Source organism: Phoenix dactylifera, chromosome 14 (assembly GCF_009389715.1).
Source record: "Phoenix dactylifera cultivar Barhee BC4 chromosome 14, palm_55x_up_171113_PBpolish2nd_filt_p, whole genome shotgun sequence".
Classification (NCBI taxonomy): domain Eukaryota; kingdom Viridiplantae; phylum Streptophyta; class Magnoliopsida; order Arecales; family Arecaceae; genus Phoenix; species Phoenix dactylifera.
Genome location: NC_052405.1, coordinates 11464607 through 11489007, shown reverse-complemented (window position 1 = coordinate 11489007; position 24401 = coordinate 11464607). Strand labels below are relative to the sequence as shown.

The 24401-nt window shown below is 39.2% G+C and overlaps 3 protein-coding genes across 7 annotated transcripts; all 3 read left to right on the top strand.

The window, feature by feature from the left end:
* Positions 1-46: 46 nt before the first annotated feature.
* Positions 47-10080, top strand: LOC103715374 (2-(3-amino-3-carboxypropyl)histidine synthase subunit 2). Of its 2 annotated transcripts, XM_008802978.2 has the most exons (10): positions 47-357; positions 506-690; positions 1745-1853; positions 4264-4660; positions 5015-5084; positions 5211-5278; positions 6507-6622; positions 6711-6817; positions 8217-8356; positions 9369-10080. In XM_008802978.2, exons 1-10 carry the CDS (start codon positions 277-279, stop codon positions 9602-9604), a joined length of 1509 nt encoding a protein of 502 aa, XP_008801200.1. In that variant the 5' UTR covers positions 47-276; the 3' UTR covers positions 9605-10080. The 2 variants fall into 2 exon arrangements, with proteins under 2 accessions (XP_008801200.1, XP_038989620.1); XM_039133692.1 differs by lacking the exons at positions 8217-8356; positions 9369-10080 and adding an exon at positions 7333-8195.
* A 4554-nt stretch (positions 10081-14634) lies between these two features.
* Positions 14635-16869, top strand: LOC103715375 (chitinase 6-like). Its single transcript, XM_008802979.4, has 2 exons — positions 14635-15143; positions 16284-16869. Exons 1-2 carry the CDS (start codon positions 14747-14749, stop codon positions 16694-16696), a joined length of 810 nt encoding a protein of 269 aa, XP_008801201.1. The 5' UTR covers positions 14635-14746; the 3' UTR covers positions 16697-16869.
* Positions 16870-18321: 1452 nt separating this feature from the next.
* LOC103714703 (endochitinase EP3-like) lies at positions 18322-22072 on the top strand. Of its 4 annotated transcripts, none has more exons than XM_039133690.1 (5): positions 18322-18459; positions 18587-18759; positions 19740-19834; positions 20028-20331; positions 21471-22072. In XM_039133690.1, the coding sequence occupies exons 4-5, from the start codon at positions 20061-20063 to the stop codon at positions 21881-21883; spliced, it is 684 nt and encodes a 227-aa protein (XP_038989618.1). In that variant the 5' UTR covers positions 18322-18459; positions 18587-18759; positions 19740-19834; positions 20028-20060; the 3' UTR covers positions 21884-22072. The 4 variants fall into 4 exon arrangements, with proteins under 4 accessions (XP_038989618.1, XP_038989616.1, XP_038989619.1 ...); XM_039133688.1 differs by having other exon boundaries at positions 19740-19861; XM_039133691.1 differs by lacking the exon at positions 18322-18459 and having other exon boundaries at positions 18466-18759.
* Positions 22073-24401: the final 2329 nt, after the last annotated feature.

Sequence of the window (24401 nt, the reverse complement as noted above, 5' to 3'; positions counted from 1 at the left end):
ATTGGATCATCGAGCGCAACAATTAAATCCCAAAACCCAAGTGACTTAACTAATTGAATCCAGCAATTAAATCCCAAACCCCTCGTGAGTAGCGATTTTACCGATGGAATCCGATCATTAATGAAAGTCCGAAACCAATCTTATCGCGTTTGGGCGAAATATTCTCGGATCCAACCTAAACCCAACCCTGTATAATTCCCGTACCCGGTGGGATTTTGCTCTTCCGCTATTCTTCGGCTCCTCTTTCTCCCGGGCCTTCGCCGCCGATTCTTCGCCATGGACTTTGAAGCGAACTACGAGATCTCCCGCACGGTCGATTTCATACGCACCAGAAACTTCACCAAAGTCGCGTTGCAGGTTCTCCTTCGCCCTCTTCTCTCAATCCCCAATCGCTTTGCCGACGAGAAAAACCCTAAATTGTGGGGTTTTAGCCTCCTTTCCCCCACTTTTTTTTGTCTCTCAATCCTAGTACCCAAAGTTCTCAAAATTTGATCTTTCTTTCTAGTTTCCGGACGAGCTGTTGAAGGACTCGACGAGGGTGGCGAAAGCCCTGAGAAGCGAGCTCGGGAAGGGTGTGCGCTTGTACGTCATGGCGGACACGGCGTACGGTAGCTGTTGTGTTGACGAGATCGGGGCCTCGCATGTGGACGCCGACTGTGTGGTGCATTATGGCCACGCGTGCATGAGCCCGTAAGTTCTCATCGAGTTCTGCGATTCTGGGTGGTTGGAGTTTTCGATTTTATTGGCTTTTGATTCTAAAAGATCGTGTCTTTTAGGTCGCTCTTTGTAGATTTTAGCTTGGTGGCTGATAAAGATGGGATCTGTGAGAGGCTTCTTGCTCAAAATATTTAGTGTAATGGGCTGTGGGTACTTGGGTTTAGATCCTGCTGTAATAGTTTGATGAGTTAAACCTTTTATGGTCTTGAGGTGAAACATTAGTTTTTAGTGGACGTTTGATGTGTTAAAAGTTTTAAGGTTGGAGAAGGTTGTCTTTAGGGGTAATTGGTGAAGCGACTGCCTTAGTGGTGGAGAAAGAATGGACCTTTGAGTGGCATGTTGTTGGGTGGGTTGATTAGTTTTCAGAAGTTATAGTATTCTTGGCTTTGGAGATTTTAATTTTAAGAGATGGTGTTTGAGACTGGGAATTCAGGGCTGATGTGTCTCAGGAGAGAAGTTTAGTTCTCCGAAGAGTATTAGTGGTAAAGGCTTTGGGTTTGGGGCTTTTAGTTCCTAGATTGTTTTGTTCGATTAGTTAAAATTTCAGGGTTTGAATTGAGATGTTAGCTCATGGTGTGTGTGAATTGCATTTACGGTATTTCTGGACGAAACTATGTGTTTGCAGTCACATCTTTGGATTTGGAAATAAACAGCATAGATAATTGTGACTGTAATTTTGGGTGGCAAAGGACATGGATTTGTGGATTATTGTGTTTGAAATGGCTCAGCTAGTTAAACTTGTTTGTACTGTATGGCTGAGGTTCCATTTTTCAACCCTATTGCTTGTCATGTTATATCAGTCTCAGTATTTCAAAGAATCAACTTTCATACTTTCCTTTTCCCCCCCTGTAAGTGGTGGTTTATTCAAAAATTTGCTTCTTCAACTTAAGTGTCTTGAATTTATGTTTAATTTTACATTAGTATCAGGTTTTAGGAGTTTTGTTCGGCTTTTCCTTTGATGTATTGAATTGATTCATATTGCTTTGTTTGTCAGCAAAGTTCAGATTCTCTTTTCTACTACTTGCAGAACATCAACTCTGCCGGCTCTTTTCGTTTTTGGGAAAGCCTCTATTGATGTAAATGCTTGTGCGGAGTCTCTGCGTCACTGCTTATCCACCGCCAGCAAGCATATAGTGGTATGGATTGAATAACTTATCACTCTTACCTCAATGATGATTAGATTTAAATGAAAGTCAATCAGCACTATCATTTTCTGCATAAGTGCATATTTCATGCAACCCATATGATGACCAAGGTTTGTTGCACCGGTATCAGGCACCATTTTGGTAGCTTACCTGCATGGTATGGGTTGGTATGGTGCACTCCCCATAACAACACATGGTATACTATTGGAGGTGAGACCGCATCTGTACCATGTGTCGGTGCATTACTGTATTGAGCCTCGTAACTTACTGGTACAGAGTGGTATACACCCATACTGGGTGGTATGGATCAATATACCAAACCTTGATGATGACAGGTCTAAGCTCTGTGCAAAAGTCTAGAAAAGATAGTCGCATGCTATAGAACATTTTTTGAACATGATAAAGTAAAACTTACGCTATAGAATATTTATTGAACATGATAAAGCAAGACTTACTTATGATTGGTAACCAATACCCTAATATGTTCTTTTAAAGTAAAACCCTAAGACATATTTGCCTATTTTCTATTGTGAACTTCATAAGTTCAGCATACATCATTCTCAAGAAAAAAATATATAAAAAGCTCGTCATGAATGCAAATTACTTTATGTATCTCTAGGTTTTATGGTCAAAGCTGAACTCCTGTAGTTAATCAGTTTACTATAAGAACATGTCTCCCTGCTTGATGCAGCGAAATATGTGTTTTCTTCAAGATACCTTTGAAATCCTGGGTCAAGGTAATTGGATCCTGGTATGGGCACAAGCAACACAAGGCTTTGCTTGTCCTTAAAGATCCTTTTGTTTATGGTGTAATTGTCAGAGAATCCAACATCTGAACATCTTAAAGCATGCAAAAATATGTAATCTCAGTAAAAAAGTTATTTCTGTAAGTTTTCTTTTAAATATGAACTTGCACATTCTTCTCCTTAAAGAAGTTATATCGATGTTGAGGGCCCAACTTCTAAAAGCTAGTAAATCTCATTTGTATTTTTATTTTAGCCAAGATATATGTCTTCCAATGACTAGGTGAGATATTTCAATATGAAAAATTTTCCTGTAACGTAGATCCAAAACACATTATCTACGGACATTTTTTGCTTAATTGAAAAACTAAAAGATATTTGCAGTGGATGTTGCCACATCTTTTTGATTCTTATGCAATCTATTTTTATTTTGTAATCAAAACTGATGCCTTTAGATTGTGGTACTTGAACTGAATTATCTACTTTTGTTCATATTTTGGCACTTGTTTCCATTACCATTCAGCATGCATTCCTGCACTTAATATCCATTTATGACAGAACTTTTCCAAAGAATTACTGCAGCTTTCCCACCCCCTTTATTCAAAAAAATGCGCTTTTTTCTCGAACTCTAAGAACGGATTTAAGGCATTTTTTTCACATACAATTTGATGGCATCTGTCCGCTTTCAACCCTTTGCAAGCGTGCTACTGGCTCGATGGACAAACTCAAGGAACTGCTTTGCCTCCTTTGCTTCGATGGAATGCTTGATTGCTTGCCGGGAATGACTGACCGAAGAAAAGGAACTGCGGGCCTGCCTCTTGCTTTGCTTGCTCCAAACCAAGTTCTCGAGGGTGTTCGTTCTATTCTAAACCTGAGAAGTCTAAGAGGGGCTGCCCCTCTTAGACTTCCATAGTAATATAACATGATATGTACATCAATTTGCACAATCGATTCATGAGAAGTAGTAGACCCTCTAGAATCTATTTGTTGCTGGATTTATGTATTCCATGTTTGTTTTTGACATTTATTTTCTATAAATGGCTCTCCTTTTTGGAATTCTTTTAACCTTTATCCAAGTTCCCTACTTCCCTTAAGTTTCACTGCCCTTACCCTGCTCTGCAGGTTAAGTATTCTGTGTGTGGGAACCTCCTCTGATCTTCATTATAGACACTATAATTCTCTTTACTTTCTATCTCTTTACATAGTTTGCCGCTTTTTTCTTCAGTGTCGTCATTTTGAATGTCTTTGCTATTCTCTCCCACTTCAACTGCCTGCCCCCCAATTTTTTCAAAAAAAAGGAAAGGAATGCCTTTGCTATTAACATCATTCTTTTTCACTGTCATTACTAGTATGCAACACATTGAGCATGCCACTCGTCTTTGCTTTTGTTTCATGTTTACATTCTCTTCATTGCCTGTATACTTTAGTTGCCATACTTATTTTTCTCGTTTTATAGAATGATCGATATGAATCATGTTATTGATTAGTGCATAAGCAGTGTAATTTATTGCTTTATGATTTGCTTTTCTCACTTTGTCCAAAAGGCTCTGGCAGAACATACAAAGTACAAAGTAGGGCATCTGATTTGATTTTACATATTTCAATGCGTATTTTTGTGAATTACTTAATTTTTTTTGTTTTATGTGCGGAAAGCGCAGGTCCTATATGGATTGGAATATGCACATGCTTTGGAGAATCTCAAAACCGTAATGGCTGAATTGTTGCAGTTTAGTGTGTCCAACTCTAGTGTCCACTTTGCAGAGGTTGCTTGTTCAAGTATAAATCCATCAGGGGATAAAATGACAGAGAAGGAGCAATTATATTCTCATAATGGTGTTTCTGATATTGAGGAAGTTCATAAGTATGCAAATGGAAATTCTAGTCTTATTTCTGTTGATTGCAATAAATTGGAGCCTTGTACCAAATACAGTCTTGGTGGACTGATATGGAATATGCCAGTAGGCCACAAGATGGAGGACTATTTGTTGTTCTGGATTGGTTCTGAGAACCCTGCCTTTACCAATGTTGTGCTTACATTCAACAATTGTGAAATAGGTGAGATAACTCTTGGTTTTGTTATTTGTTTTTGAATCATCATCTTCTCATCTTTTAATACTACTCATTATTATATTCAATGGATCCTGTAATCTGGAAAGACTTTAGGATGCTTGAATTTGAGTGTATGCTGCAAGTCAATTAAATATCTAGGCCTTTTAGTTTAAAGATTTTATTATTTGTTAAAAGTATTTCTTAATTCCTTATAAGTCAGAATTATATTTTTATCCTTTTAAATGCAAAAATACATGCATAAAATATGGATTCATAAGAAAATAATTCCTTCTCTCCATCCATAATTATGTTGATATTTTTTGGAGCTGTTTTTGTGTTCTAAGGTTTGGTCATGTTCAGTCAGGTATGATGCAGAGCAAAGTAACTTGCTGAAGGACTTTGCTTATCAGAGGAGGATTCTTAAGCGAAGGTATTTGATGTAATATTTTCTTGTATGCCTTTCTTTAAGCATGTAATATGCCAATCAACTTGTGGACATGGAGAGAACTGTTCTATGCTCACCGACAGTGTGCCCTGATATATATCACTTCTGTAGATATTACCTTGTGGAGAAAGCAAAGGATGCAAACATTGTTGGAATTTTGGTGGGCACTCTTGGTGTTGGTATGTTCAATTTAGAGATTCGTTCATATATTCTGTTAGACATATTCATGCTATATTTTGAAATAGGGCCACATTATCATTTCACAGATGATATAGATAAAACCCATGTCGGTTGCAGATCCAATTAACATTGATCCTAAATTATCGTACAAGGTGTGATTGGAATAAAGGTTTACTCTGCTAATTTTCTTTGCAAAGGTTTTCTCTGGGTAAACTCTCTTACAGGATCATTGAAACGGCTATGTTTTTGAGACTATATGCTATTATAATTGCTTTTTCAATCATCAATGATCCCATACTTCTATTTTTTATAAAGTTTCTGAGGAACTTTAGTTCTAACTTTTAATCTTGCATAATGTGGACCAGTCATCACTCATCAGGACAAATGCAACACATTCACCATGAATTTTTAAACCCAAAGAAATTTCTACTATGCAGCTTTTCTTGTCATAGCCATGACATGCTGAAAGATCTTTAACACAATAACTTGTCAACCTGTAAATGACCTTCTATCTAGGACCCTTCATCATGAAATATGTGATATATATACTGCAAAAGTTATGGACTGGATAAGTTCACTTTGCACGTTTTCTCATATCTACACTTTGTAGTATCACAATTTTATGGTTTAACCTTTTATTTGATTTTGAGTGAATATTTATCAACCAGTTCTCAAACATTTGGAGTTTTTTTTTTTTTGGACCTAAATGACTAATCTATGATATCTGTCATTCCTAGAAATCATGAATTTAAAGTCGATTACCCAAGCTATTTGTTTAGGGTTTAACTTCATTAGCAACTTCCCAGACATTTGGAAGTTTTCAAGTTGTGACCTAGATAATTGTTCCTCATCCTAAGGGACTTACATTTTTTGGGACTTAGGTTTTGAATTGACATCTAGTCATGACGGTTGAAATGTCTCTCCAATGTTTTGAAGACAACTGATATCCTTTTATTGTGACTCAAAAATATTTCCTTATTCTGCAATATATGATCATAAAGTTCCCTGCTATACCTAAGAGTACTTCTTAAAAAATGTGCTCTTTGTGCAATGTTTCTTCTGCCTTCTTACTGCTGAGGGGTTGAACGAATGGCGTATTTTACATCGTATTTTACATTGTTACGGACCAAGATAAGAACAAATAAAAAAAAGTTATTCTTTAAAATTCATGCCAAACAGGTTTCTATTTTCGGGCATTTTATGTTAAATTGGTTTTGCCTTTTCCAGCTGGTTATCTTCGTATAATTCAACAAATGAAAGAACTGATTGAGAGGGCTGGGAAGAAGTCCTACACACTTGTTATGGGAAGACCAAACTCTGCCAAACTCGCCAACTTTCCTGAGGTAATTACTGTTTACAAGCTCAGCACAGATTTACTCTTCTTTATTTGGTCATGGTTGAATTATCTCAATCAAATTTCTTGTTTTGCAGTGTGATGTTTTTGTTTATGTCTCTTGTGCCCAAACTGCACTTTTGGATAGCAAAGAATTCTTGGCTCCAGTCATCACCCCTTTTGAAGCCGTATTAGCTTTCAGCAGGTGCAATTTTATTTGAATATCCAAATCTGTGCCATGCTGAATTGCTTAATTCATCTGAGTCCCAGTATTGCAGCCGGTTATTTGGTTTTGCCCATCGCATCTTTGCAGCTATGTTAACTTTCTGCAGCCACTTGCAACTGGTTATTTGATTTTATTCATTGTATTAGCTGCGACTGCAGTTGGGTGTTCACAGACGGATGCACATACATGCACAGGCAAACAGGGCAGAAAGCCTTAAAATCCCCGAGCACTAGGCCCGGCCCAAGCTAGCTTTTGAGCCTCCATACCATGCATGTTGCATCACTTCTGCTTCAACTTCACAACACCTGCAATAATTGAATAACTCAGGAGAATACATTGATTTTTTTCTCCAATGTATGAGAGCAATGACCACCATGATCACTCTCCGATTGGTTATTGGCTATTCATATATTTAATAGTTAGAAACTGTCTATGATGCTCCTTCTTGGATGTTTATTTTTGCCTCTTGAATTTTCTTTCCTCTTTCTCTGCAGATTGCAGAGGGAACATCCTCATGCAATTATTCAAGTCCTGTGGGATGGGACTGTCCTGGATTTTTCCGTGGAACAGCATACACCCCCGTCTCGCCACGTCTCATCAGGACTTGAATCCTTGCGGTTATGCACTTGATGTTTTACATACAGTAAGAGAGTACCAAAGGATGAGATGGTTCATTAGATACCAGCAGTTACAAGGAAAGTTAACGTTCATAAGTATTACAGTCAGTTGCATATTTCTTGCAGAAGTGCAAAAGCTCTTAACCGCTTTGGCAGTTAAGTTATATGTAGATGATATTTGTTAGTAACTGTAAATGAGTGTTAGCTTTTTTTCTATATGTGGACGGATTGGCCAGTTTTCAATCACCTTTCTTTAATTATTATGATGTATTTAATTTTCTTTGAAATCTGTAAGAAGATCAAACATGGCAAATCATAAAGCTAATTGCTGATTCATGCCAGTTCTACTTTCACCATGTTTGTTATTTTAAACACCATAAAAGAATAGGTGGGTTATTTTCTCCATTCTGACACTTCATTTGTTTTTCCCCGCTAAAAGGAACTTCACACATTTCTGTGAACATGTTTTACTGGCTTTCCTTGCTTGAAGTAATGAATTGCATAATCACGTATAAATAGGCAAAATTCAAGTCGTTGGTCATGGCCTATCCATGCATAATTGTTCAGGTCATGTGAATTTGTGACCCTGGATCACTTTGGTAGTCTAGTGATGCAATTCTTTCCTTTTCTTTACATAGTTACATTAATGAAGTTGTTATCTGCCTAAAACAATTTGTCATCTTACTTAAACGAACTTGTTTTCTGCATAAAACAATTTGTCATCTTTATTTTTAATCTAATCATAGTCCTGATCTTATCAGGGGAAGCAAATGGACAGGAAAATATGTGATAAATTTTCAGGATTTGACAGCTTCTACTACATCTGAAGTTGTCAACGACACAGAAGAAGCTAGGTTTTCTTTTATTCAAGGAGGCTATGTCGAAGATATTCAGCCTCTAGGTATTATTCTTGTGATATGATCCTTAATTATGTGCTTGTTGAATTATTAAATTTCATTTTCATGCTCATTAATCTTTTACAGCTAAAAGTTGGATTTGCATGAAAGTTTACTCATTAGTCATGTTAAAGGCATTATTTTATTCAGATATCCAACATGCGGCAATCAGTGATTTCCATTTGGATCCTAGAATTGGATCATTACCATCCTATGCTTTTGTTTTGTGTGCAGGGCAGTAAAAGATGACTCTGCATGTAATGGATGATAATTAAACAAGAATCTGTTTATTTTCTAATATTAGCTTTTCTTGAACAAATGTAGCTATAACATAAAAATAATGAAAAAAGTTGTTGCACTTCTAGATCAAGAATGATCGATCTCACTGCATCTTTGAACTATTGAAACTGATCACTTTGTTGCTATTTTTAGAAGAAGGCCACACAACACTGACCTGAGCAATCTTGAACATAATTCATGAATATTTCTGTTATTCTAATGGAAGATTGGAAGTGATTACCTTATTCTTGCACTGATCCATTCTATCTATACCACCAAAAAATTGATCTAGCCAATGAAACTTACTTGGACATGATTAACTATGAGCTTAGTTATTCTTTGTGTCATACATAAAGATGGATACAGATATTATCCCCCTTGATGTTCTAATTTCATAATAATTAAGTGCTTTTCATGAATAGATTTTATTACATGCTTTTAATTAATGACCTCTGCTTTTAGCTGACACTTTCATTGTCAACTTCTTTGCTGCACATTCCCTTGGCTTCATTACTTTTCTTCATATATCCAAATCATATGTTGTGGGTACCAACGGGCTTGGTTGGTAAAGTCACCAGGGGCTGGTGCCAGTGACCTGGGGAATCCCGCCTGCACCTGGGTCGGGATTAATAAACCCGTTTCCATTTTCTTCGAACATAGGCTACCGAGAATTGCTCTCTGTTTGTCACTTTCTCTTATTATTCGTGAGTCTAATAATTGGAGCTTGTATGCTGACAGAAAATGGAGAACACAAGGAGTCGTCTCTTGCCTTGGCGGAGGCTACAGAGAAGGCTCTGAATTTGAAAAACCAGTGTACAGATTCTGTGTTATTTAAAGGAAAAGCTAGATTCGGGGCAGAGTTTTTTGCAGCTCGATCGTTCCAAGGTCTGAACATGCAGTATGAAAATCCTCTTCCTCAATCTTATGTAATTGGTAGGACTGGCAAGGCATCTGCTTACGAGGATGAGAAGTAGTAGGGAAAAGCTTGACATGATTGCTCGGATATCATGTCATTGCACCGAATGCATGCAATTGTCACCCTTTTTTGTTGTTTGTATGATTGCTGAAGGCTAAATTATCAGGAGCCTAGAAGGATTACGGTGCGACATGCCGCTTTGATGATCAGATGAAGGAAAAATCCAGAAGTGGTGGGAGTGGAAGATCACAAATGAGCTCTCCGTTGCAATGGAGGTTTTTTTTTTTTTTTTGTAAAGAGGAGGGTTGCCACTTTGTTTTGCAGGTTTGGAGTAAAGATCATATTTAAATATTTTATGGAAAAGGCCATATTCAAATGTTCTACTCTAATGAAGAACGCTTCCGCATTAATCAATCAATTGCTAGTGGTCAGTTTTTCTTTTGATTTTACCCGAGTTGATTTCTGTTATATTCTTTCTTCCATGTATCATATTTGTACGGCATTATATTCTTGAGGAGAGGCACTCTTTTTTTAGTGGATTGTACCCTTACTTTTCACCTACTATATGTATTTGTGACACTGTTTATTATGGACAACTTGTTGATAACATAAGTTTACACAAGCTATGGGAGTTCATCAAGTAATTGCGATGCAGAGAGTAGAGTTTTAAGAACTTAAATTTTTCTTTTGTTGCCATGAAGTCATTACAAACTTGAACATGGAACCTTGAGAGAGGGTGCAACTGTGCAAGGTAGTGAATTTGCAAGCAAGCGAGGAATTCTGCAATCGAGAAAAAAAATGTTGATTCGAACTATATTTTAGATGGTTTAGTGATTTTTGATAATGGAGAGCTCTATGAAACTCTATGCATTTGTTTATGCAATCAATATTCTTTTCAGTTAGAGCCACTGGATCATTTCTTTAGTCCTGTTATGGACCCCTTCAGGGCATTCATCGAGTAATTTTATGTGAGATGATGTGTTAATATCTGATCATAGGTTCAATTGTTGGGGGTTTCTTCAAATTTGCTGTATAATTATGGATCTTAATTCGAGCCACTCATCCCATAGTGTCCTATCAGTACTATTTCAAATCTATCATCGTTTCAGCCGCTTGTATGGTGACAGCGGTGGTTGGAATAGTGGGTGAGATGGAGTGGTCGGAATAGTGGGTGAGATGGAGACGTAATGTGAAATGTTCTGCAAAAATTGAAGTATGCAATGCCCAAACATTTAGTCTGTCATGCATACCTGTGCATATCAGAGTGAATGCCTCCTTGAATAGATACAACCACCGGCATCCGTCTTAAGTACATCTCGGAGCCATTGGGGTAAAATAGGAGGAGCCTCCTGCTGTTGTGATCGGTCACGAAGGATGTCATCCAGTCCACTATACTATTGTTGTGGTTTAAATTTGGTCCGAAGGTGACCATGTCGGAGGAGTCAAGAGAGCTGCCGAAGTGTTGAGGAAGAGGAGGCTTGCTTGTGGCACGCAGCGCGATCCGTTCTTGTGAACGGTAAGGCATTGACGGTCGTAGAAGGGGATAGTCGGAGTAGCATGGCGTTGTCGTTGACTGTTGTTGGCCAGCAGGTAAGGCATGGTGGGGAGGTGTTGCGATGTACGGCCACGTAGGTGGGTGTGGCCATGCTCGTAGATGCGGCCGTGAGCAAGGCCGAGCTTGTTGAGAGGTCGCATCATATACTCGGCGAGGTCGGCTTGACGAGTGCTGAGGCTAGCCCGGCGTCCCTGATTCCGAGATGTGCTCGGTAGAGCGCCCCGAGCTCGGGGGTCGGAGCGCATTATTGAATAAGGCACCCCGAGCTCGGTCAGGATGCGTCAGTGAATATAGGGGCGTCCTGAGCTCGGTCAGGGTGTACTGTCTATGGAGTGTGCTGGAACAGCTCGGTGGAGAGAAAGGTACTGTCCGCTTTGGGGGAGCACACACGTGCGCATTTCGTGCACGACAATTTCTCCCTCACGGCTTCGTCCCATGAGGGACGCCTTGCTATGAGCATCGGAGAAGGTCAGCGCAGGTTGTAGCAACGGAGAGACCTGTCTAAGATTGGCTGAGCCTTCGATGAAGTTCAAGCTCGGATTGGCTCTTAGCGGGACCAAGGTCCGGCTCAACCGATGCTGGAGTCTATTTGGCTGAAATTGGATGGCCCAACTGTAGCGAGCAGGACGATCCATTTTGCCCCCCATCAACTATCATCCTTCTTATAAACATGTTTGACCATAATATTTGCTATAAGCCTCTGAACATCATCCAACAAGGGGATATTAGTGAATTGATGGCAACAAACTAGCCCCTTCCACACAACTCTTATTCAGCCAATGAGATTATTAATGTCATAAAGTGGGGATTTGTCTATTGCCGCCACGTTGATCCTGCATCGCAGACAACAAAGATGGCTCCTCCATGCTATCCTCTATTCTTTACACTAACATCGAAGTTGATCTTGAGAAAGATCACGGTGGAGGTTCCTAGAAGAAGCGAATCACACAAGATGCAGAACCTAGGACCCTAGAGTTTTGTAGCTATTAAAAACCTCTTCGAGTTCTTGGTCTGAAAGAAATTTTAGATGCGGAGTACTTTCATTACAATCACTAGGAGGCTAGTCAAATATGATAGGCCACATAACATAAGGCAATCACTCTTTGAACTCAAATTCCATGGTGACTCCTCCATTTTATGTGCTGAAGAAAAGCCTCCAAATTCTGGTGACTCCTCCCTTTTATGCTCTATGGCACTCAAATAGCATATGGTTGATAGATTCCTCAGTATCTACACATTGCTTGTAGAAGAGGAGAATAGCAACCCCTCGGTGATGTAAGGTACTCCTGCATGGCAGCCAGTTTCACACCACTTTTCAAAGGAGTAGCACCACTCTCGGCTGTGTACCATCCTCTATATCCAAGCTGCATCCCTCATTAGTTGATAACAAGGGCAATCGCATCAAATAATTTGCTGGAGAGATCAATCAACATTACTAGTAAGCTCATGTTTGGTCACAATTGGCCGAGCAATTGCAACAGTTCAAATCATGCTTAACTGCAAACTTATCAGAAAACCTTTGTTTAATGTAGCAACACATCCTGACTGATGGTCAATTTTCATGAGCTGGTTGCTCTTAAACAAACAAATATTGCGCTTTGCGTTGCATTAACTAGCCAGAAAAATAACAGCCAGTGCTTAAATCATAACAACATGCAATCCCAAATTTATAGTAACTCCAAGTGCTTTAACAAAAAGGGCCCTAAAACTATTTGCAGCAGGAGCTTCAGTGTAACCATGACTCTTTATCATATAAACAAGTTCAGAGATGCTACATATTTGCATTGCTCAAACATAAGCTGATAAACAGAGATATAACATGTTGGTAAACAAAGATACGGAAATCTAAGGCATTCATCATATGGATTCTCGATATCTCGCCTAAACTATTCAACAGTTAGCCAGGGAGGACTTTTGTAATCTTTTGACAATGTCTTATATATTGACCGTGTTTTGGCGGCGCAGAACAAGACTTTTAAGGCTGGAAAGAGCATCCGGATGATAGTCAAATATCCAATGTCAAACCCTGTTATCTTCCACTATCCTTCGCTTCTAACTTCTCATTAAAAAATGAGTCATTGACTCCCAAACATCACACGCCAAAAGTACTACAGCTTTAATCTATTTGAAAATTTTGATGGTGAGATGATTGGCAGCGCTTACACGAGGTTTGTCTCTGACTTTGTTGTTCTAGAAAGAAAAGAAGATACCAAGTCAACTAGGCACCTCGTGGCAAGCCGTACTGCCATGCGCTCCTATCCTTTCGCTGTTGACCATGTAATGCAAATTGGCATCCAAGGTCCAAATCAATGACTTCTCATCCATGAAGCACGCATGATTCCCACCATCTCCGTTTGAAAGAATAATTCTCGAAATTCCCACGAAGTGGAAGAAGGCCCTCCTCCACTGGGCGAAGTTTCAGAGTTTGAGCCTTGGAATTCGTCTGATGGCAATCCAATAATAATTCTTATGAAAGAACTTTGAGAAAAAGAACAAAAAATGTATCCAAATTCCCAACAAACATAAATATGCAGCCTGCTTTTTTTTTGAAGGAGAAGATGCTAATTTTTTTTTTTCATTTCCAAGTGGATAAAACTACCCGCTAAAAAAAAAATAAAGTGCGTAACAACCCAAAACCTCACCCAAAATAGCTAGCTGGAAGGTATTTTTTTGAGCTCCTTAGTTCTGTATAAATACACAAGATCTTCTCGAAGTTCCACGAAGTGGAAAAAAGCCCTCCTCCACATGGGCAGAGTTTCAAAGTTTGAGCCTTGGAATTTGTCTGATGGCAAACCAATAATAATTCTTTTGAAGGAACTTTGAGAAAAAGAAGAAGAAATGCATCCAAATTCCAAACAGAAGATGCTAAAATTTTGTTTCATTTCCAAGTGGATAAAACCATCTACCAAAAAAAAAAAAAACCAAAGATAGACTGTAACAGCCCAGGACCTCACCCAAAATAACTAGCTCGAAGTTATTTTTTTAAGGCTCTTTAGTTCTATATAAATATCTCAGATCTTCTTGATGAATAACTGGGATATATGGAACTAAGATCCTCATATAGCATATGAAAAAGAAAAAATTTGTAGGATCCTTCTCTCTATAATTTTCTACATGCATATGGGCCAGACTCGAGGCAAAAAATATACGAAGTATGGGACGGTTGCTGCACGCCACATCTAAAAGTATGCAAACTGGATAGCCAAAGAAAACCTATCAAAGCACGTTCGATGCATCATGTGTGTATTTAAGGAACATGGCGATGCATTGGAAAAAAAATATCTAACTTCCCTCATTGCAGATCCATCATAATTTGCCAGCGCCCACCATGAAATCTTGGCTTATTCACACCCACAATTTTTCCCTACGTGACGCACGATATCCTTGGAGTTGCTTGCAGCAGCCATCCAACTAGTCGGCGCCCACTTTATTCCACCAAAGACCACTACTATTCCCACCACTACGAGAGAGGGGGGATAAAAAAATAAAAAAAAAGCCAAGTCAATCCACCAAAAAAAGCCTCCAAGCGCTTGAATTCAAACTTCCCCAACACCCAACCTCTCTCTCCGCATCTATAAATCCCTCTCAAAATCTCAACCCCATACATCTAACTTCTCTCCCCACTACCCTCAAATATCTGCCAAGATGGCACGCAGTATAACTTTATTCCTCCCCTTCCTACTTGCTGGAATAATCTCCTCCGCCACCGCCCAGAACTGCGGTTGCTCGCCGGACCTCTGCTGCAGCCAGTGGGGCTACTGCGGCACCGGCAGCGACTACTGCGGCACGGGCTGCCGCGAGGGCCCATGCGAGTCCTCGCCGCCCCCCAACGATGTCTCGGTCGCGGATATCGTCACGCAGCAATTCTTCGACGGAATTATTAATCAGGCGGATAACGGGTGCGTCGGCAAGAGCTTCTACACAAGAGCTGCGTTCCTTGATGCTCTCGGCTCCTACCCCAACTTTGGCCGGGATGGGACAGTGGATGATTCCAAGAGGGAGATAGCAGCCTTCTTCGCCCATGTCACCCATGAGACTGGACGTAAGTTCTCCAAAGTATAACTTTATTCCTGTCGACCCATGGTGTAGGATTTTATAGACAGAGTCGAATGGATTAAGCATTAGTCGGCCAGCATAATTAACAAGATATTGGTTTCATTTAAGGCTGCGTTTGAGTCGAGAAGAAGAAAAATTGGAATAGGAAAGTTATGCCTGCTCGAATAGTTATTCCCATTCCTACTTTTCTGGTGGGATAAAATTTTGGAATGACTTTTGGCTGAGGATATTCTTATCCATACTAGTTGGACAGCATAATTAACAAGATATTGGTGCATGACATGTCTAGCGAGGTATATTGCTCTTTGTTTTTCTTTTAGGCTGCGTTTGAGTCGAGAAGAAGAAAAATTGGAATAGGAAAGTTATGCCCATGTTATTCCCATTCCTACTTTTCCTGTGGGCTAAAATTTTGGAATGAAGGGTATTCTTATCCATACTTTTAAAACAAAGAAAATGAAACAGGCATAAATGATGGTTTTAAGCCATAAATAGTTTATGATTGTTTTCTCTTGAAATAGTTGCAGGCTTGGAATTGGTATAATCTCTATTTCTTTCTTATATGGCTTTTTCAAAGACTATTTAGGTGCTTCATTGGTTTATTCCCCATGGCATAAGTAAACATATATTCTTAAGATATTTCTCTTTGGAATATGCTTTGGTTCTCCCTGCCGAGGTGAATGAGACTTTTCCACTAGCCATGAATCCCACCAACAAAAAGCTTATGTATAATATCAGATTCTTGAAGATGCACGCATGCATCGGAAGATCATCATGAAGTCATGTGAGACCCAAGAGCAGTGCATCTCCTATGCCGTCAAATTAAAGCATCGATCGAAGCTGCACAACTGAAACGAGCCAAACTGTACAAATAGTTCAGAGACCATAGGAAGAAGGAAACTCACCCAAAAGAAGCCCCAAAACTTTTTGTTCATCATTTCCTCCAATTTAGCTGCTAGTTTGCTCTCTGTCCAGCTTTTCAGTAGCAAGTAGCAACACAACCAAATATCTACAGGCTACCTTCTATGTTTGCTCCATATGCAGCCTTTATGTTTTTGTTTGCATCTCATCAATTAGTGCTGCTGAATCATCCAGCAACATGACTGATTTCTAATGTTCTTCGTTGCAGATTTCTGCTACATAGAAGAGATCGACGGCGCGTCGAAGGACTACTGCGATGAGACCAACACACAGTGGCCATGCGTTCCAGGGAAGGGGTACTACGGCCGTGGCCCAATTCAGCTATCCTGGAACTTTAACTACGGTCCTGCGGGAAAAAGCATTGGATTCGATGGCTTGAATTCACCTGAAACCGTGGCTAATGATGTTGTTATATCATTCAAGACAGCCTTGTGGTATTGGATGACCAACGTGCATTCGCTCATAACTTCTGGCCAAGGGTTCGGGGCCACGATTCGAGCCATCAATGGAGCTCTTGAGTGTGATGGCAAGAACCCGGAAACAGTTAATAAACGCGTTGGATACTACCTGGATTACTGCAAGCAATTTGGTGTGGCTCCAGGAGACAACCTTACTTGTTAGATGCTTTTATGATTTACCTAGCTCCAACTCCATTGCATGTTAAATGGAGGGGAATACATATTAATTTGAAACTATTGAATAAAGGTGTGGCTACCTACCTATTCCTTGTAGCTCCAAGTCCATTGCATATTAAATGGAGGGGAATAAATATTAATTTGAAATTATTGAATAAAGGTGTGGCTACCTACATATTCTTCTTCTTCTTCTTCTTAATTTGAAATTATTGAATAAAGATGTGGCTACCTATCTATTCCTTCTCCTTCTTCTTCTTCTTCTTCTTCTTCTTCTTCTTCTTAATTTGAAATTATTGAACAAAGGTGTGGCTACCTACCTATTCCTTCTAGCTCCAAGCCCATAGCATATTAAATGGAGGGGAATAAATATTAATTTGAAATTATTGAACAAAGGTGCGGCTACCTACCTATTCCTTCTAGCTCCAAGTCCATAGCATATTAAATGGAGGGGAATAAATATTAATTTGAAATTATTGAATAAACGTGTGGCTACCTACATATTCCTCCTCCTCCTCCTCCTTCTTCTTCTTCTTAATTTCAAATTATTGAACAAAGGTGTGGCTACCTACCTATTCCTTCTAGCTCCAAGTCCATAGCATATTAAATGGAGGGAAATAAATATTAATTTGAAATTATTGAATAAACGTGTGGCTACCTACATATTCCTTCTTTTTCTTCTCCTCCTCCTCCTCCTGCTGGAGATAACCCTACTTGCTAGAGCTTGTATCATTTACCTAGCTCCAAGTCCTTTGCATGTTAAATAGAGAGGAATAAATATTAATTTGAAATTATTGAATAAAGGTTGGCATGACATGCGGCTGCCTTTTTTTTTTGGCATGACTTTTGCATCTGATATGTTTAAGTTGTCCAGAGCTAGAGTAGGAAATCAAACATTTTTTTTATTTTTTGTAGTAGCTTTGAGTGCTTTAATGTGAAATCCAAAATGGCTCTCCTGCTGTGTTGCATGACATTTTCCTTTTCACCTGCTTGAGCAATGATTATAATGCAAATATCAATATAGGCCATCCAAAGTGGAGATTCACACCATTCATCATATTCAAACACTGAAAATGCTCATAAACTTAAAAATGAATATTTTAATGGCTCTACTTATGCATCTAGCTCCAAAATAGATGATACTAATTGTGCTGGCATTCTAAATTACCAGTTGAGTACTATTACATAAGTAAGTTTGTAGTACACATGATAATCTATCTTCTTGAGAAAGAGGATCTTTCCAATAATGGAGTAGTAATACAGGAGATGAAGTAATAATAGCAGACTTTGAAACTCATAAAACAATGAAGAAGAGAACTAAATATTTCATTTAATCCAAAATGACCTTTTTCATAGTAGCTCATATCACAGACTCACAGTTCAAAAACTTAAGTTATTACCCGAGGAACCGACCCAAGCTTATAAACCATAAGGTACCTTGTAACACCCTTGTCACGGGTTAGCTCCTATTCAAGAAAGGGATCTGCCTATGGCCTGAGTCCTAGATGACCTTAATATCCAACTAATGAAAGACCCACAGGGCTGACAAGATCGTGATGCATATTAAATCTGGCTCTAATACCAACTGTCCAGCGCCGGCCCAAGGCTTAGGCGACCTAGGCGGCCGTCCAAGGCGCCGGCCCAAAGAAAGGCCTCGCCCGATGGTGACTCCTATCTCGTAGCTATAGTGGTCCGTAAAGGTTGAGGCGCAGAGCCAACGGCTACCTCGACAAGACGATTGAGCCACTGAGGGTGAGTCGCCGCGATGCCGTCCCAATCCTATCGCAGCATCGCCCATCGTCCCTTTCTTTAAAATCCTCATCGTCCTCCACTCCTCAATCCTCATCGTCCTCCTGACTCCTGACCTCCTCTTCTGCAGATCTGCTTCAGTCTTCACCGACCGCTCGCCGGCGCGGTCGTCTCCTCCACCTCCCCGGCATCCACCGGCCGCAGCACCGCCCGTGCCCACCTTCATCTCCCGCAACCTCCTCGCCTCCCTCTCGTCCCCTGAGTCCCTGACTCCCGTTTTCTTCACGTCAGCCCGCTGCACTTGTAAGTCTCTCTCACAGTCTCTCTAGATGGACAAGAAAGATGTTTGAGGAAATGCCTATGAAAAAATAGAAAGCAAAATACCAAAATAATTCCTTTTATCTTCCATTCCAAATCCACTCAATAGTCTCAGACTCTCAGATGGGCTTGCAAACTTGAGATCTTCCATGGGGGGACTCAGGGGAGTAGCTAGGATCACAAAATTTCTTCCTGATTTTATGTTTAAACTTTAAAGGTGTTGGATTTGAGTGCTTATAAATCTTGGGAAGAGGACCAAGAGGTTTGCCTCTTCCGTCTGTATACTACCACTGTATCTCAGTATCTGTAGTTGTAAGTCTCTCTCGCAGTCTCTCTCACAGTCTCTCTAGATGGACAAGAAAGATGTTTGAGGAAATGCCTATGAACAAATAGAAAGCAAAATACCAAAATAATTCCTTTTATCTTCCATTCTCAAATCCACTCAATAGTCTCAGACTCTCAGATGGGCTTGCAAACTTGAGATCTTCCATGAGGGGACTCAGGGGAGTAGTTAGGATCACAAAATTTCTTCCTGATTTTATGTTTAAGGGTGTTGGATTTGAGTGTTTGTAATCCTGGGAAGAGGACCAAGATCGCATTTAAAGTTGGGCTCAACTTCTTTTTATAAGATCTTACATCTAAATCTGATTTGTAATGGAGATTGTTTGTAGATTCTGTCACAATTTGCAGCCTCTCTCTCCATCCATGTTTGGAACAACTCTTTATGCATAATACGCCTTCTTTTATCCTTTAGTGATGCTAGTGGTCTGGGCCAACTGGGCCAAAGATTATAGAACATAGATTAGGCTAACGATATAAAAAGACAGCAGCATAGTGGACTGGGCCAGGGCTGCTAATGAGTGCTTTGTCTGTCAAATAAGCTCTCGTGGCGTATTCTATCATCTAACCTCTCATTGTTCTCTTCTAATTTTGATTGTTGGTTTCATCTTATTGTTTTTGGATAGTTTGCATCCTGGGCGTTCTCGAATCTCGACGGTTGCGTCTTCGGCCTCTTCTCCAACTCCATCCATCAGTCTCCAGCACCGCTTCTCACCGTCAAGTTCGGCCCTGCTTTGTTGGAACTTGAGTTCGTTTTTCTTGACATTATCAAGTTTTATCATTTTCAACTCTTTTATATTTTGATTTGTTTGTAGTGATTGTCTTAATTGCTTTGTTTGATAGACGAATTATTTTTAAATAAATTTTTAGAGTATTTTACACTTATTAAATTTTTTTATCATTTTTTTTTAAAGGCCTCTCTTAGCGAGTTCGCCTTAGGCCCCCAAATGCATTGGGCCGCCCCTAGCTGCCGCGAAGGCCCATGCGAGTCCTCGCCTCCCCCCAACGATGTCTCGGTGGCGGATATTGTCACGCAGCAATTCTTCGACGGAATTATTAATCAGGCGGATAACGGGTGCGTCGGCAAGAACTTCTACACAAGAGCCGCGTTCCTTGATGCTCTCGGCTCCTACCCCAACTTTGGCCGGGATGGGACCGTGGATGATTCCAAGAGGGAGATAGCAGCCTTCTTCGCCCATGTCACCCATGAGACTGGACGTAAGTTCTCCAAAGTATAACTTTATTCCTGTCGACCCATGGTGTAGGATTTTATAGACGAGTCGAATGGATTAAGCATTAGTCGGACAGCATAATTAACAAGATATTGGTTTCATTTAAGGCTGCGTTAGAGTCGAGAAGAAGAAAAATTGGAATAGGAAAGTTATGCCTGCTCGAATAGTTATTCCCATTCCTACTTTTCTGGTGGGCTAAAATTTTGGAATGACTTTTGGCTGAGGATACTCTTATCCATACCAGTCGGACAGCATAATTAACAAGATATTGGTGCATGACATGTCTAGCCAGGTATATTGCTCTTTGTTTTTCTTTTAGGCTGCGTTTGAATCGAGAAGAAGAAAAATTGGAATGGGAAAGTTATGCCCATGTTATTCCCATTCCTATATTTCTGGTGGGCTAAAATTTTGGAGTGAAGGGTATTCTTATCCGTGCCTTTAAAACAAAGAAAATAAAACAGGCATAAATGATGGTTTTAAGCCATAAATAGTTTATGATTGTTTTCTCTTGAAATAGTTGCAGGCTTGGAATTGGTATAATCTCTATTTCTTTCTTATATGGCTTTTTCAAAGACTATTTAGGTGCTTCATTGGTTTATTCCCCATGGCATAAGTAAACATATATTCTTAAGATATTTCTCTTTGGAATATGCTTTGGTTCTCCCTGCCGAGGTGAATGAGACTTTTCCACTAGCCATGAATCCCACCAACAAAAAGCTTATGTATAATATCAGATTCTTGAAGATGCACGCATGCATCGGAAGATCATCATGAAGTCATGTGAGACCCAAGAGCAGTGCATCTCCTATGCCGTCAAATTAAAGCATCGATCGAAGCTGCACAACTGAAACGAGCCAAACTGTACAAATAGTTCAGAGACCATAGGAAGAAGGAAACTCACCCAAAAGAAGCCCCAAAACTTTTTGTTCATCATTTCCTCCAATTTAGCTGCTAGTTTGCTCTCTGTCCAGCTTTTCAGTAGCAAGTAGCAACACAACCAAATATCTACAGGCTACCTTCTATGTTTGCTCCATATGCAGCCTTTATGTTTTTGTTTGCATCTCATCAATTAGTGCTGCTGAATCATCCAGCAACATGACTGATTTCTAATGTTCTTCGTTGCAGATTTCTGCTACATAGAAGAGATCGACGGCGCGTCGAAGGACTACTGCGATGAGACCAACACACAGTGGCCATGCGTTCCAGGGAAGGGGTACTACGGCCGTGGCCCAATTCAGCTATCCTGGAACTTTAACTACGGTCCTGCGGGAAAAAGCATTGGATTCGATGGCTTGAATTCACCTGAAACCGTGGCTAATGATGTTGTTATATCATTCAAGACAGCCTTGTGGTATTGGATGACCAACGTGCATTCGCTCATAACTTCTGGCCAAGGGTTCGGAGCCACGATTCGAGCCATCAATGGAGCTCTTGAGTGTGATGGCAAGAACCCAGAAACAGTTAATAAACGCGTTGGATACTACCTGGATTACTGCAAGCAATTTGGTGTGGCTCCAGGAGACAACCTTACTTGTTAGATGCTTTTATGATTTACCTAGCTCCAACTCCATTGCATGTTAAATGGAGGGGAATACATATTAATTTGAAATTATTGAATAAAGGTGTGGCTACCTATCTATTCCTTGTAGCTCCAAGTCCATTGCATATTAAATGGAGGGGAATAAATATTAATTTGAAATTATTGAATAAAGGTGTGGCTACCTACATATTCCTTCTTCTCATATTAATTTTATGATTTACCTAGGTCCAAGTCCATTGCATGTTAAAATGAGAGGAATAAATATTAATTTGAAATTGTTGAATAAAGGTTGGCATGACATGAGGCTACCTTTTTTTATGTTTTTGGCATGACTTTTGCATCTGATATGTTTAAGTTGTTCAGAGCTAGAGTAGGAAATCCAACTTTTTTTTTTTTTTTTTTTTTTTTTTTTGTAGTAGCTTTGAGTGCTTTAATGTGAAATCCAAAATGGCTCTCCTGCTGTGTTGCATGACATTTTCCTTTTCACCTGCTTGAGCAATGATTATAATGCAAATATCAATATAGGCCATCCAAAGTGGAGATTCTCACCATTCATCATATTCAAACACTGAAAATGCTCATAAGCTTAAAAATGAATATTTTAATGCCTCTACTTATGCATCTAGCTCCAAAATAGATGATACTAATTGAGCTGGCATTCTAAATTACCGGTTGACTATTACATAAGTAAGTTTGTAGTGCACATGATAATCTTTCTTCTTGAGAAAGAAGATCTTTCCAATAATGGAGTAGTAATACAGGAGATGAAGTAATAATAGAAGACTCTGAAACTCATAAAACAATAAAGAAGAGAATTAAATATTTCATTTAATCCAAAATAACCTTTTTTATAGTAGCTCATATCACAGACTCATAGCCCAAAAACTTAAGTTATTACCCGAGGAACCAACCCAAGCTTATAAACCCATATAAGGTACCTTGTAACACCCTTGTCACGGGTTAGCTCGCATTCAAGAAAGGGATCCGCCTATGGCCTGAGTCCTAGATGACCTTAATATCCCTAGTGAAAGATCCACAGGGCTGATAAGATCGTGATGCATATTAAACCTGGCTCTAATACCATCCGTCATAGAGTCATAGCTTCTTTCTATTTGATGGGCGATCAGCCCAGACTTTAAAACCCATATAACACTCTCAGTCGATCTAAGACAATGATATTAGGCACCCCTATTTACAGTTGTAGGATTCTGCTCTTATCCGTGAAAGTAGAATATAATCTCTCTTATAATTAGTTAATATTTGATTAAGTACAAATGTTGAAAGTGATTATAGAAATGATCTTCTCGCAATTGCCTAGGATCTTTGGTTGATCTTGATATCAAGGCTTTTTAAAATCTACCTAGATTTGATGATATCAAACTTATTTGATCATATCTTGATCAAGATTTATGTCAAAAAAATTTCTCCTCTAGTTAATCTTTAAATATGAAAAAGGTAAATGCATATTGGCCAAGTCTACAATGCGTATCAGTTTGACGGTAAAACAAAGACACAGTCATCACCATTTCATTAAACAAATGAAATGATGCATGAAGGGGTCGAGCAAAGTTGACACGGGGGAAGAGAAGGCTGGCTAGTTAGATTACAATCAAAACCTCCATCCACAAGTAGAGATTGAATAGAGCGAAAGCCGGATCATCCCAATACAAATCTCTAACACAGACCAATCTCCACTTTTAAAATGAAGCCTATGAAACGATGCTCTTTCTGGTACCCTCCATCATTGAAGTCATTCCTAGTTCTCTATTTTTTTCACCCACTTAATATATATTTTGTAAACAATTTTGTTTAGACAAGTGATGGGCTGACTGCATACTAGCCATTTAGCATTTTTAAAAAAACTAAAAATATGTGATGAATACAATAAACTACCTCATTTTTTTCTGATTGATAGTAGTTACACGAATGAGGCAATGCCTGTATAACCATAAGATCCTCCTTATACATTAAAAAACTGAAGAAGTCCACCTCAGGTGGAAACCATATAGGCCAATCAACTTTGCACCGCTGACACCTGTAATATTAGCCACGCGACAAGTGGCCTCATTTGACGCCATGTATACATGTTACATTTTTTAATATTCTAACATATGCAAAAGAGAAAAAGATATGATTAGGACTACAAATAGATCCGGTCGACTCATGACCCAATTTGATCCTGGCCTGATTAGAGCCAACACATTCTAGATTTGAAGATTTATGGATTGGATCAGGTTCAACAATTTGACCCAATCTAAATTCTGGATAGGGTTCAGATTTTATATTTTTCAACCCAAGCCTAGTTTCGGTCAATAAAAATGAGCTCGATCTGGCTTGAATCCAATTTTGCTTGATCCAAAAATCCGAATCATATAAGCATCTTTCTCCTTCACTATAGATATTTTTCTCAATTCATTGAATATACTCTTATTTAAACTAATTCTTCTTTTCATCTTAACAACTATATCTCTCATCTATTTTCATTTAACTATATTTAATTATTCATTTTATCGTTT